The sequence below is a fragment of the Oncorhynchus kisutch genome, linkage group LG5 (assembly GCF_002021735.2).
Source record: "Oncorhynchus kisutch isolate 150728-3 linkage group LG5, Okis_V2, whole genome shotgun sequence".
In the NCBI taxonomy this organism is placed as follows: domain Eukaryota; kingdom Metazoa; phylum Chordata; class Actinopteri; order Salmoniformes; family Salmonidae; genus Oncorhynchus; species Oncorhynchus kisutch.
In genome coordinates this window covers 67684240-67697084 of record NC_034178.2, presented here as the reverse complement: position 1 = coordinate 67697084, position 12845 = coordinate 67684240, and the positions used below count along the sequence as shown (strand labels likewise).

General features: G+C 38.2%; 1 protein-coding gene across 2 annotated transcripts in view; it reads left to right on the top strand.

The window, feature by feature from the left end:
* The window catches only part of LOC109891658 (collagen alpha-1(II) chain), a 79062-nt gene that overhangs the window by 56875 nt on the left and 9342 nt on the right, over positions 1–12845 (top strand). For both annotated transcript variants that reach the window (XM_031825711.1, XM_031825712.1), the window contains 9 exons: positions 6529–6636; positions 6912–6965; positions 7403–7456; positions 7679–7732; positions 8797–8850; positions 8999–9106; positions 9242–9295; positions 11232–11285; positions 11993–12154. In XM_031825711.1, coding sequence (XP_031681571.1) covers positions 6529–6636; positions 6912–6965; positions 7403–7456; positions 7679–7732; positions 8797–8850; positions 8999–9106; positions 9242–9295; positions 11232–11285; positions 11993–12154 — 702 coding nt within the window. The remainder of the gene's footprint in view (positions 1–6528; positions 6637–6911; positions 6966–7402; positions 7457–7678; positions 7733–8796; positions 8851–8998; positions 9107–9241; positions 9296–11231; positions 11286–11992; positions 12155–12845) is intronic.

Genomic DNA, 12845 nt, shown 5'->3' with positions numbered 1-12845 from the left:
CAATTTGCAGTTAGTAGAAGTTGCAGTAGAATTTGCAGCCATTAGAATTTGCAGTAGAATTTGCCACTAGTAGAATTTGCAGTAGAATTTGCAGTTAGTGGAATTTGCAGCTAGTAGAATTTGCATTAGAATTTGCAACTAGTCGAATTTGCAGCTAGTAGAATTTGCAGTAGAATTTGCAGCTAGTAGAATTTGCAGTAGAATTTGCAGCTAGTAGAATTTGCAACTAGTCGAATTTGCAACTAGTAGAATTTGTAGTAGAATTTGCAGCTAGTAGAATTAGCAGCTAGTAGAATTTGCAGCTAGTAGAATTTGCAACTAGTCGAATTTGCAGCTAGTAGAATTTGCAACTAGTCGAATTTGCAGCTAGTAGAATTTGCAACTAGTCGAATTTGCAGCTAGTAGAATTTGCAACTAGTCGAACATGCAGCTAGGAGAATTTGCAGCTAGTAGAATTTGCTGCTAGGAGAATTTGCAGCTAGTAGAATTTGCAGTAGAATTTGCAACTAGTAGAATTTGCAGCTAGTATTTGAATGAGTGAACAATTGGAAGCTGGGGATGATTAGGTGGCCATGATGGTATGAGGGCCAGATTGGGAATTAACCAGGACACCGGAGGTAACACCCCTATTCTTACCATAAGTGCCATGGGATCTTTAGACACCACAGAGAGTCAGGACACTTGTTTGGTTCCACCATATCCCACAGAAAAACATGTAGTCTTTTATATATGAGACAGGCTCATTACCATAATGCACAGTCCCATCCTGATCCTACACAGTATCTGTTTAAAGCATGCCAGCAATACCATCTCGTTATCACCAAGGGAAAATTCTACACAGCCTTTTCACTATATAGAAGAAGGGATTTACGGTTATCATATTAAAGGAAACGTGCCACATTCACAGATACTTCCATTGTCCGTCAACCACGGCTCAATGCAACTTTTCATTCTCCATACTGGTAATGAGTGGAACAGACTTCGGGCAGATTTGAGGAGACTAGGGGGTGAAAGAACCTGCCTGCTTGCCTTCGGGGCCATTTCAGTTCAGAACCCCTCTGACTGTCAGCCAAGGAGGAAACGATAGAAAGAGGCTGGGATTAAAGCTAATGATAGGAGGGGGGAGGAGGAGGAGGGATGAACAGACAGATGAATGTAACTGGGGATTCAGAGAGACAGTAGTGCCAGCAGGAGAGAACAAACACCGCATTCCTCTTCGAGCTAAGCGCAGCAGGAACATTTGGCAAATTGGCCGAGAACAAGCTTAGTAGAGAACGTTTATGACAATGAGCTACCAGACGGCCAAGTCAGCGTAATACAGAAGAGGGAGACAAAAAAAACAACAACGTTAACTCTATAAACAGCTCAGACCTGAGTTCAGATACTGTTAGAAATCATTTCAGATAATGTACAGGAGCTGTGTCTTGATGTGGCTGATGTATTCTTATAGGGCTATTACACGTTCTATCCAATAGAAATGTGTTTCAATCAGCAATGTTTTGACTATTACACGTTCTATCCAATAGAAATGTGTTTCAATCAGCAATGTTTTGACTATTACACGTTCTATCCAATAGAAATGTGTTTCAATCAGCAATGTTTTGACTATTACACGTTCTATCCAATAGAAATGTGTTTCAATCAGCAATGTTTTGGCTGTTACACGTTCTATCCAATAGAAATGTGTTTCAATCAGCAATGTTTTGGCTATTACACGTTCTATCCAATAGAAATGTGTTTCAATCAGCAATGTTTTGACTATTACACGTTCTATCCAATAGAAATGTGTTTCAATCAGCAATGTTTTGACTATTACACGTTCTATCCAATAGAAATGTGTTTCAATCAGCAATGTTTTGACTATTACACGTTCTATCCAATAGAAATGTGTTTCAATCAGCAATGTTTTGACTATTACACGTTCTATCCAATAGAAATGTGTTTCAATCAGCAATGTTTTGACTATTACACGTTCTATCCAATAGAAATGTGTTTCAATCAGCAATGTTTTGGCTATTACACGTTCTATCCAATAGAAATGTGTTTCAATCAGCAATGTTTTGACTTCTATGTTCACCTACACCCCCGTTCAAAAGTTTGGGGTCACTTAGAAATGTCCTTGTTTTTGAAAGAAAATCTAATTGGATCAGAAATCACAGTGTAGACATTGTTAATGTTGTAAATGACTATTGTAGCCGGAAACAGCAGATTTTTTTATTGACTATCTACATAGGCGTACAGAGGCCCATTATCAGCAACCAGCACTCCTGTGTTCCAATGGCACGTTGTGTTAGCTATTCTTGTTAGCTATTCAGTCTATTCTTGTTCTGAGAAATGAAGGCTATTCCATGCGAGAAATTGCCAAGAAATTGAAGATCTCGTACAATGCTGTGTACTACTCCCTTCACAGAGCAGCACAAACTGTCTCTAACCAGAATAGAAAGAGGAGTGGGAGACCCCGGTGCACAACTGAGCAAGAGGACAAGTACATTAGAGTGTCTAGTTTGAGAAACAGATGCCTTACAAGTCTTCACCTGGCAGCTTCATTAAATTGTACCTGCAAAACACCAGTCTCAACATCAACAGTGAAGAGGCGACTAGTCAGAGTTGCAAAGAAAACGCCATATCTCAGACTGGCCAATAAAAATAAAAGATTAAGATGGGCAAAAGAACACAGACACTGGACAGAGGAACTCTGCCTAGAAGGCCAGCATCCCTGAGTCGCCTCTTCACTGTTGACGTTGAGACAGGTGCTTTGCGGGTACAATTTAATGAAGCTGCCAGTTGAGGAATTGTGAGGCATAGTGTATGTCTAGATGTATATAATGTTTCTATGTCTAGATGTATATTAATGTTTCCATGTCTTGATGTATATAATGTTTCCATGTCTAGATGTATATAATGTTTCCATGTCTAGATGTATATAATGTTTCCATGACTCGATGTATATAATGTTTCCATGCCTAGATGTTAACCTATGTCTAGATGTATATAATGTTTCCATGTCTAGATGTATATAATGTTTCCATGTCTAGATGTATATAATGTTTCCATGTCTAGATGTATATAATGTTTCCATGTCTAGATGTATATAATGTTTCCATGACTCGATGTATATAATGTTTCCATGACTCGATCTATATAATGTTTCCAAGACTCGATCTATATAATGTTTCCATGCCTAGATGTATATAATGTTTCCATGTGTAGATGTATATAATGTTTCCATGTCCAGATGTATATAATGTTTCCATGTCTAGATGTATATAATGTTTCCATGTCTAGATGTATATAATGTTTCCATGACTCGATCTATATAATGTTTCCATGACTCGATCTATATAATGTTTCCATGCCTAGATGTATATAATGTTTCCATGTGTAGATGTATATAATGTTTCCATGTCTAGATGTATATAATGTTTCCATGTCTAGATGTATATAATGTTTCCATGTCTAGATGTATATAATGTTTCCATGTCTAGATGTATATAATGTTTCCATGTCTAGATGTATATAATGTTTCCATGTCTAGATGTTCATCTTTCTAGATGTATATAATGTTTCCATGTCTAGATGTATATAATGTTTCCATTTCTAGATGTATATAATGTTTCCATGTCTAGATGTTCACCTGTCTAGATGTATATAATGTTTCCATTTCTAGATGTATATAATGTTTCCATTTCTAGATGTATATAATGTTTCCATTTCTAGATGTATATAATGTTTCCATGTCTAGATGTTCACCTGTCTAGATGTATATAATGTTTCCATTTCTAGATGTATATAATGTTTCCATTTCTAGATGTATATAATATTTCCATGTCTAGATGTATATAATGTTTCCATGTCTAGATGTTCATCTGTCTAGATGTTCATCTGTCTAGATGTATATAATATTTCCATGTCTAGATGTATATAATGTTTCCATGTCTAGATGTATATGATGTTTCCATGTCTAGATGTATATAATGTTTCCATGTCTAGATGTTCACCTATGTCTAGATGTTTTAGGGACTACAGATGGAAATGAGCTATTAACTAAATCTGGTGCGACAAATGTTTTCTCAATGCTCTGAGACTTATGGTTTTGTTGTACAATGTCCCTGCTAAATAAACGTCATACATAATTTGAGCATGCATGTTGCAATGGACAACTTCATTTAGTCCTCAGATCATTCTCACATATATATTCTCAAACCACCCAATATCTTGAAGGAAACTGAAAATTAAAGCTTTTAATGAAGGTCCTTATGAAAAAGGAAAACCTTTGAAGGTGCTGCTGATTCCCAGTTGCCAAAGCTGGGAAATACTTTTCAGCTAGTTATCTACTGGGTAGTGTTCACCTTGCATTTGATATGGTTTGTTCTGATGAATAATATCACTGTGAACAGGCCAGTTTCCTCGTTGTGGGGATAGAGCTTCTGTGAAATGATTTTTTAATTTGTGCTGTTCTATTCAGTTCTATTCAGTTCTATTCTATTCTGTTCTGCTCTATTCTATTCTATTCTATTCAGTTCTATTCAGTTTTCTTCAATTCTGTTCTGCTCTATTCTATTCTATTCTGTTCTCTTCAGTTCTGTTCTATTCTGTTCTCTTCAGTTCTATTCTATTCTGTTCTATTCAGTTCTATTCTATTCTGTTCTATTCAGTTCTATTCTGTTCTCTTCAGTTCTGTTCTATTCTGTTCTCTTCAGTTCTATTCTATTCTGTTCTATTCAGTTCTATTCTATTCTGTTCTATTCAGTTCTATTCTATTCTGTTCTATTCAGTTCTATTCTGTTCTCTTCAGTTCTGTTCTATTCTGTTCTCTTCAGTTCTATTCTATTCTGTTCTATTCAGTTCTATTCTATTCTGTTCTATTCAGTTCTATTCTATTCTGTTCTATTCAGTTCTATTCTGTTCTCTTCAGTTCTATTCTATTCTGTTCTATTCAGTTCTGTTCTATTCTGTTCTCTTCAGTTCTATTCTGTTCTCTTCAGTTCTATTCTATTCTGTTCTATTCAGTTCTATTCTGTTCTCTTCAGTTATATTCTATTCTGTTCTATTCAGTTCTGTTCTATTCTGTTCTCTTCAGTTCTATTCTATTCTGTTCTCTTCAGTTCTGTTCTATTCTGTTCTCTTCAGTTCTGTTCTATTCTGTTCTCTTCAGTTCTATTCTATTCTGTTCTCTTCAGTTCTATTCAGTTTTCTTCAATTATATTATGTTCTCTTCAGTTCTGTTCTATTCTGTTCTCTTCAGTTCTATTATATTCTGTTCTCTTCAGTTCTATTCTATTCAGTTCTATTCAGTTCTATTCTGTTCTCTTCAGTTCTATTCTCTTCAGTTCTATTCAGTCCTATTCTGTTCTCTTCAGTTCTGTTCTATTCTGTTCTCTTCAGTTCTATTATATTCTGTTCTCTTCAGTTCTGTTCTATTCTGTTCTCTTCAGTTCCATTCTATTCTGTTCTCTCCAGTTCTATTCTATTCTGTTCTATTCAGTTCTATTCAGTTTTCTTCAATTCTATTCTGTTCTCTTCAGTTCTATTCTATTCTGTTCTATTCTATTCTATTCTGTTCTCTTCAGTTCTATTCTGTTCTCTTCAGTTCTATTCTGTTCTGTTCTATTCAGTTCTATTCTGTTCTCTTCAGTTCTATTCTATTCTGTTCTCTTCAGTTCTGTTCTATTCTGTTCTCTTCAGTTCTATTCTATTCTGTTCTCTTCAGTTCTATTCTATTCTGTTCTATTCAGTTCTATTCTGTTCTCTTCAGTTCTATTCTATTCAGTTCTATTCAGTTCTATTCTGTTCTCTTCAGTTCTATTCTGTTCTCTTCAGTTCTATTCTGTTCTCTTCAGTTCTATTCTGTTCTCTTCAGTTCTATTCTGTTCTCTTCAGTTCTATTCTATTCTGTTCTCTTCAGTTCTATTCTATTCAGTTCTCTTCAGTTCTATTCTATTCTGTTCTCTTCAGTTCTATTCTATTCTGTTCTCTTCAGTTCTATTCTATTCTGTTCTCTTCAGTTCTATTCTATTCTGTTCTCTTCAGTTCTATTCTATTCTGTTCTCTTCAGTTCTATACAGTTCTCTTCAGTTCTGTTCTATTCTGTTCTCTTCAGTTCTATTCTATTCTGTTCTCTTCAGTTCTATTCTATTCTATTCTGTTCTCTTCAGTTCTATTCTGTTCTCTTCAGTTCTATTCTATTCTATTCTGTTCTCTTCAGTTCTATTCTGTTCTCTTCAGTTCTGTTCTATTCTGTTCTCTTCAGTTCTATTCTATTCTGTTCTCTTCAGTTCTATTCTATTCTATTCTGTTCTCTTCAGTTCTATTCTGTTCTATTCAGTTCAGTTTGATTCTGTTCTCTTCAGTTCTGTTCTAATCTGTTCTATTCAGTTCTATTCAGTTCTGTTCTGTTCTAGTCTTGTATTCTGTTGCATTCTACAGGCTGTTACTGTTGTTTTCCATCAAAACCTCTACCAGTTGCTGAGTTGCTATTAGTTCTGTATTCAGTTGCTGACAGTAGCTGTTGTGTGTCTTGTGTTGTAGGGCGCGATCGGACCAGGTGGTGCATCGGGTGCCCAGGGACCCCCCGGTCTGCAAGGTATGCCCGGAGAGAGAGGAGCCTCAGGCATCCCCGGACCTAAGGGAGACAGAGTGAGTGGCACTTGAAAGAAGCATCCTAATATTAGTTCAAATCATAGTCATGGTAATCGTACTAAGCCATGAAAGGGATCACTAGCCATGAACTTTGCAACAAGAGCCACTGGAGTAAAGCAACACAGCACAGCAGTAATGATGTGGAGTGGCAACAAATGATGTAGGTCTATTTACAGTACATGCTCTTGGATGTTGTGATTTCATAATGTGTTAACCTACCCTATTCCTTTAATCATAATGTAGTCCAATATAACTGTGTTTGTGTCCCACAGGGTGACAACGGAGAGAAGGGACCTGAGGGTGCTTCTGGCAAAGACGGTTCAAGAGTGAGTGACCATCATCATCATCATCATCCACTATATCCCCCAGCCTTGTAACGTCAACACTCTACCATTTAATATCCAAGACATTTATAACGTCAACCACTCTACCATTTAATATCCAACACATTGAAGATGTCAACACTCTACTGTTTAACATTCAACATATTTAAATATTAGTTCAGCAATCATGTATACACTCACATGTTAAATTGCTCAAAGACATTAACAGCAGAAGGAGAGCTGTACACATATTAAATTGTTCATGGACATTAACAGCAGAAGGAGAGCTGTACACATGTTAAATTGTTCATGGACATTAACAGCAGAAGGAGAGCTGTACACATGTTAAATTCCTCATGGACATCAACAGCAGAAGGAGAGCTATACTGAACATTCTCTTTGTTACTTTTCTATTCCCTCTCTTTCTCTATATGGTCTAGGGTTTGACTGGTCCAATTGGTCCTCCTGGCCCAGCTGGTCCCAATGGAGAGAAGGTGTGTGTTTATATTTGAACTTGTATACTAGTTAATTGGTTAATTGATTAAATAAGTGTTTGTATTAGATACATCTGAAAAATACACATACAGCCATTTCACCTGTAATGAGGTTACTGTATCCCCTAGGTATTATAAAACAGTCTATATAAGGTATGATATATGTATGATGTATGATTGACCTCTGTGACTGAACTCTGACCTCTGTGTTTCCTCCTATAGGGTGAATCTGGTCCCTCTGGACCTTCCGGTGCTGCTGGTGCCCGAGGTGCTCCTGTAAGTACCACAGACACACACACACACACACCACAGCTGTCAACACACACATACACACATACAAATTAGGATAAGATTGTACTTACATAAGAAATGTTTTCCCTATGTTTTCCCTTTTCCTAAATTACCTGACTAGGGCCTACTGCCATCTGATTACTGCCATCTGATTACTGCCATCAGATTACTGCTATCTGATTACTGCCATCTGATTACTGCCATCAGATTACTGCTATCTGATTACTGCCATCAGATTACTGCTATCTGATTACTGCCATCAGATTACTGCTATCTGATTACTGCCATCTGATTACTGCCATCTGATTACTGCTATCTGATTACTGCCATCTGATTACTGCCATCTGATTACTGCCATCAGATTACTGCTATCTGATTACTGCCATCCGATTACTGCTATCTGATTACTGCCATCTGATTACTGCTATCTGATTACTGCCATCAGATTACTGCTATCTGATTACTGCCATCTGATTACTGCCATCAGATTACTGCCATCAGATTACTGCCATCTGATTACTGCCATCTGATTACTGCCATCAGATTACTGCCATCAGATTACTGCTATCTGATTACTGCCATCTGATTACTGCCATCTGATTACTGCTATCTGATTACTGCCATCTGATTACTGCTATCTGATTACTGCCATCTGATTACTGCCGTCAGATTACTGCTATCAGATTACTGCCATCTGATTACTGCCGTCAGATTACTGCTATCTGATTACTGCCATCTGATTACTGCCATCTGATTACTGCTATCAGATTACTGCCATCTGATTACTGCCATCTGATTACTGCCATCTGATTACTACTATCAGATTACTGCCATCAGATTACTGCCATCTCTAGGCTACTGTATTGATCCAGAGGCGAGGATTACTTTCACTCGCAATGCTGTTTCCTTGAATGCTCTCCACCTCTCAGAATCAACAATGAAGTGAACACAGAACTTGATACAGTACATGATGCTTGTTTGAACAAGGAAATGTCAAGGGAAGTCGTTGATGATCAACTTGACCTCTCTGTCCTCTTCTCTCCTAACAGGGTGACAGGGGTGAGACTGGACCTCCTGGGCCTGCTGGCTTCGCTGGGCCTCCTGTAAGTACCACCCCAAGCACAGTACTGTCCGTGCACTTTCTCTCGCTATCAGTGCTACTGTCAACAGCCCAGGACCAACTCCAGCTGCTTGTTGTATGTTGAAGCAAACAGCTGTCTGAGCAGTCTTTTCCCCCGTGTCCCACCTCAGGGATCTGATGGTCAGCCCGGAGTCAAGGGAGAGCAGGGAGAGGGTGGACAGAAGGGAGATGCTGGTGCCCCTGGACCACAGGGACCCTCCGGAGCTCCTGGACCTTCCGTACGTTTAAATAACTCACTTTGTCCTGAAATAAAAAAAATATAGAGAGTAGTTATTTTGTTAACGAAATATTCAAATGGAGTTACTTGCTTCACATTTCTTCATAAAAATGACTATCAATTTCCTTCATTTCAGGGACCTACTGGCGTTTCTGGACCTAAAGGTGCTCGCGGTGCTCAGGGACCCTCTGTAAGTAAACATCTCATATCTCATACACATCTCATATCTCATTCACATCTCATATCTCATACACATCTCATATCTCATACACATCTCATATCTCATGCACATTTCACATCTCATACACATTTCACATCTCATACACATCTCACATCTCATACCTCAAACACATCTCATACACATCTCATACACATCTCACATCTCATACACATTTCATATCTCATACACATTTCACATCTCATACACATCTCACATCTCATATCTCAAACACATCTCATATCTCATACACATCTCATACACGTATCATATCTCATACACATCTCACATCTCATACATGTTTCATATCTCATACACATCTCACATCTCATACACATCTCATATCTCATACACATCTTATATCTCATACACATCTCATACACATCTCATATCTCATACACATCTCATACACATCTCATACACATCTCACATCTCATACACATCTCATATATCATACACATATCATATCGCATACACATCTCACATCTCATACATGTCTCATATCTCATACACATTTCATATCTCATACACATCTCATATTTCATACACATCTCACATCTCATACACATATCATATCTCATACACATCTCACATCTCATACATGTCTCATATCTCATACACATTTCATACACATTTCATATCTCATACACATCTCACATCTCATACACATCTTATATCTCATACACATCTCATACACATTTCATATCTCATACACATCTCACATCTCATACACATCTTATATCTCATACACATCTCATACACATTTCATATCTCATACACATCTCATATCTCATACACATCTCATATCTCATACACATCTCATATCTCATACACATCTCATATCTCATACACATCTCATATCTCATACACATCTCATATCTCATACACATCTCATATCTCATACACATTTCACATCTCATACACATTTCACATCTCATACACATCTCACATCTCATACACATCTCACATCTCATACACATCTCACATCTCATACAACATCTCACATCTCATACACATCTCACATCTCATACACATCTCACATCTCATACACATCTCATACACATCTCACATCTCATACACATCTCACATCTCATACACATCTCACATCTCATACACATCTCACATCTCATACACATCTCACATCTCATACACATCTCATACACATCTCACATCTCATACACATCTCATACACATCTCATACACATCTCACATCTCATACACATCTCACATCTCATACACATCTCATACACATCTCACATCTCATACACATCTCATACACATCTCACATCTCATACACATCTCATACACATCTCACATCTCATACACATCTCATACACATCTCACATCTCATACACATCTCATACACATCTCACATCTCATACACATCTCATACACATCTCACATCTCATACACATCTCACATCTCATACACATCTCATACACATCTCATACACATCTCATACACATCTCATACACATCTCACATCTCATACACATCTCACATCTCATACACATCTCATACACATCTCATACACATCTCACATCTCATACACATCTCATACACATCTCACATCTCATACACATCTCATACACATCTCACATCTCATACACATCTCATACACATCTCACATCTCATACACATCTCATACACATCTCACATCTCATACACATCTCACATCTCATACACATCTCACATCTCATACACATCTCATACACATCTCACATCTCATACACATCTCATACACATCTCACATCTCATACATATCTCATACACATCTCATATTGTATATTTAATTTCTGCTCTATTTCTAATGTTTCCATTTTCATCAACAATCTCTCTGTCTCTCTCTCTCTCTCTCTCTCTCTCTCTCTCTCTCTCTCTCTCTCTCTCTCTCTCTCTCTCTCTAACAGGGTGCCACTGGTTTCCCTGGAGCTGCCGGCAGAGTCGGGCCCCCTGGTCCCAATGTAAGTACAACCACCTGTCAGCAATACAACTCAAACACTCACATCTTCTGTCACCCTACCTGAGCATCGAAGAATAAATCATACTGGTTCGTTACACTGTTCATTTAGTAAAAAGTGTAGGATTTGACTGGAATAGAAAAGGAATTAGTTTAATGTGGGTGCAACAGTGTTGGTTATTAACATTTTCCAAAATGAATGAGCTATTTTATGTAATTCCAGGTTTTTCCAATAGTTTTCTGATATATTTCAGTACAAGCAGGTGTAATGCTCTTGATTTTATGACTTGTATGGTCATTCGGAAGGTGAAATGAGTACTGACCTTTGATCTATAACCAGACGAGCACAGAATCATTCATCAGCACTATAGTGTGTTTCAGTCTGAATGGTTGTGACCTGCTATTGTCTGTCTATGGGCAGTTTCAGTCTGAATGGTTGTGACCTGCTCTTGTCTGTCTATGGGCAGTTTCAGTCTGAATGGTTGTTATTCTACAGAGTATTGACTTGTTCCTGTCTCTCTCTGTCTCCTCTCTGTCTGTCTTTTATTTTTTTAAGATTGGTTGATTGGTTATTGTTTGGTTGATTGGTTGATTGATGTTTCATTGATTGAGTGTTGATTAGTTGATTGATTTACAGATGTATGGATTGGTTGATCAATGTATTGATTGATTGGTTGATTTGTTGAATGATTGATTGATGTCTCTCTGCAGGGTAACCCTGGTGCTGCTGGGCCCTCTGGTCCTGCTGGTAAAGATGGCCCTAAAGGTGTGCGTGGAGACGGTGGACCCCCAGGCAGACAGGGAGATGCTGGGCTGCGTGGAGCCGCTGGCTCCCCTGGAGAGAAGGGAGATGCTGGAGAGGATGGTCCCTCTGTAAGTTCACCTGTTTATCACTACAGTACCGTCCTCCAAGCACCAACCCGGGGCATAGTGGACGGCTTGATAACTCTCATTCAGCCCAGCACCCCACTAAGCAAAAGGGGGTAATACAAGCTGAATTATCTGTCCCCAGTAGGTTCACCTTTCATCAAAACCATCCTCAACTGAAGGTCCCGCAGGCTTTATGCTTTATTCAACATTCAGAAGTGATTTAGTCCACTGAACTCGCACAGATTGTGATGTTACAGACAAAGCCCCCGCACAGCATCATCACCCCAGTTAACACTGAAATACATCTGACATTTTTCAGCTATAAAACCAGACTATAACACTGGCTTTATTTCCCAAAAAGTCTCTCTTGTTTACTTCCAACACACAGGCATAGACATTAGTCCAGGGAATGAAAGGCCTATTATAACGGACAACAACACTACTCCCCCATCCCCGTCATAACACCTAGCTGTAAGTGTGTGTTCATCACTGACCCAATAACCAGACTAACCACACTGCTGTCTGCCGGGACCTTAATAGCACCTGTAGGCTTCCCCTGGACAGAGACATGATGGCAGAGAGGCCAAGGCTTTTATTTTGCACTTACACACCCTACAATTATTCCTTGAGTAACACTGAACTGACAGCTGAGAGTTACTAAAATTAGATAGGCAAGCACAGAGAACAGACATAA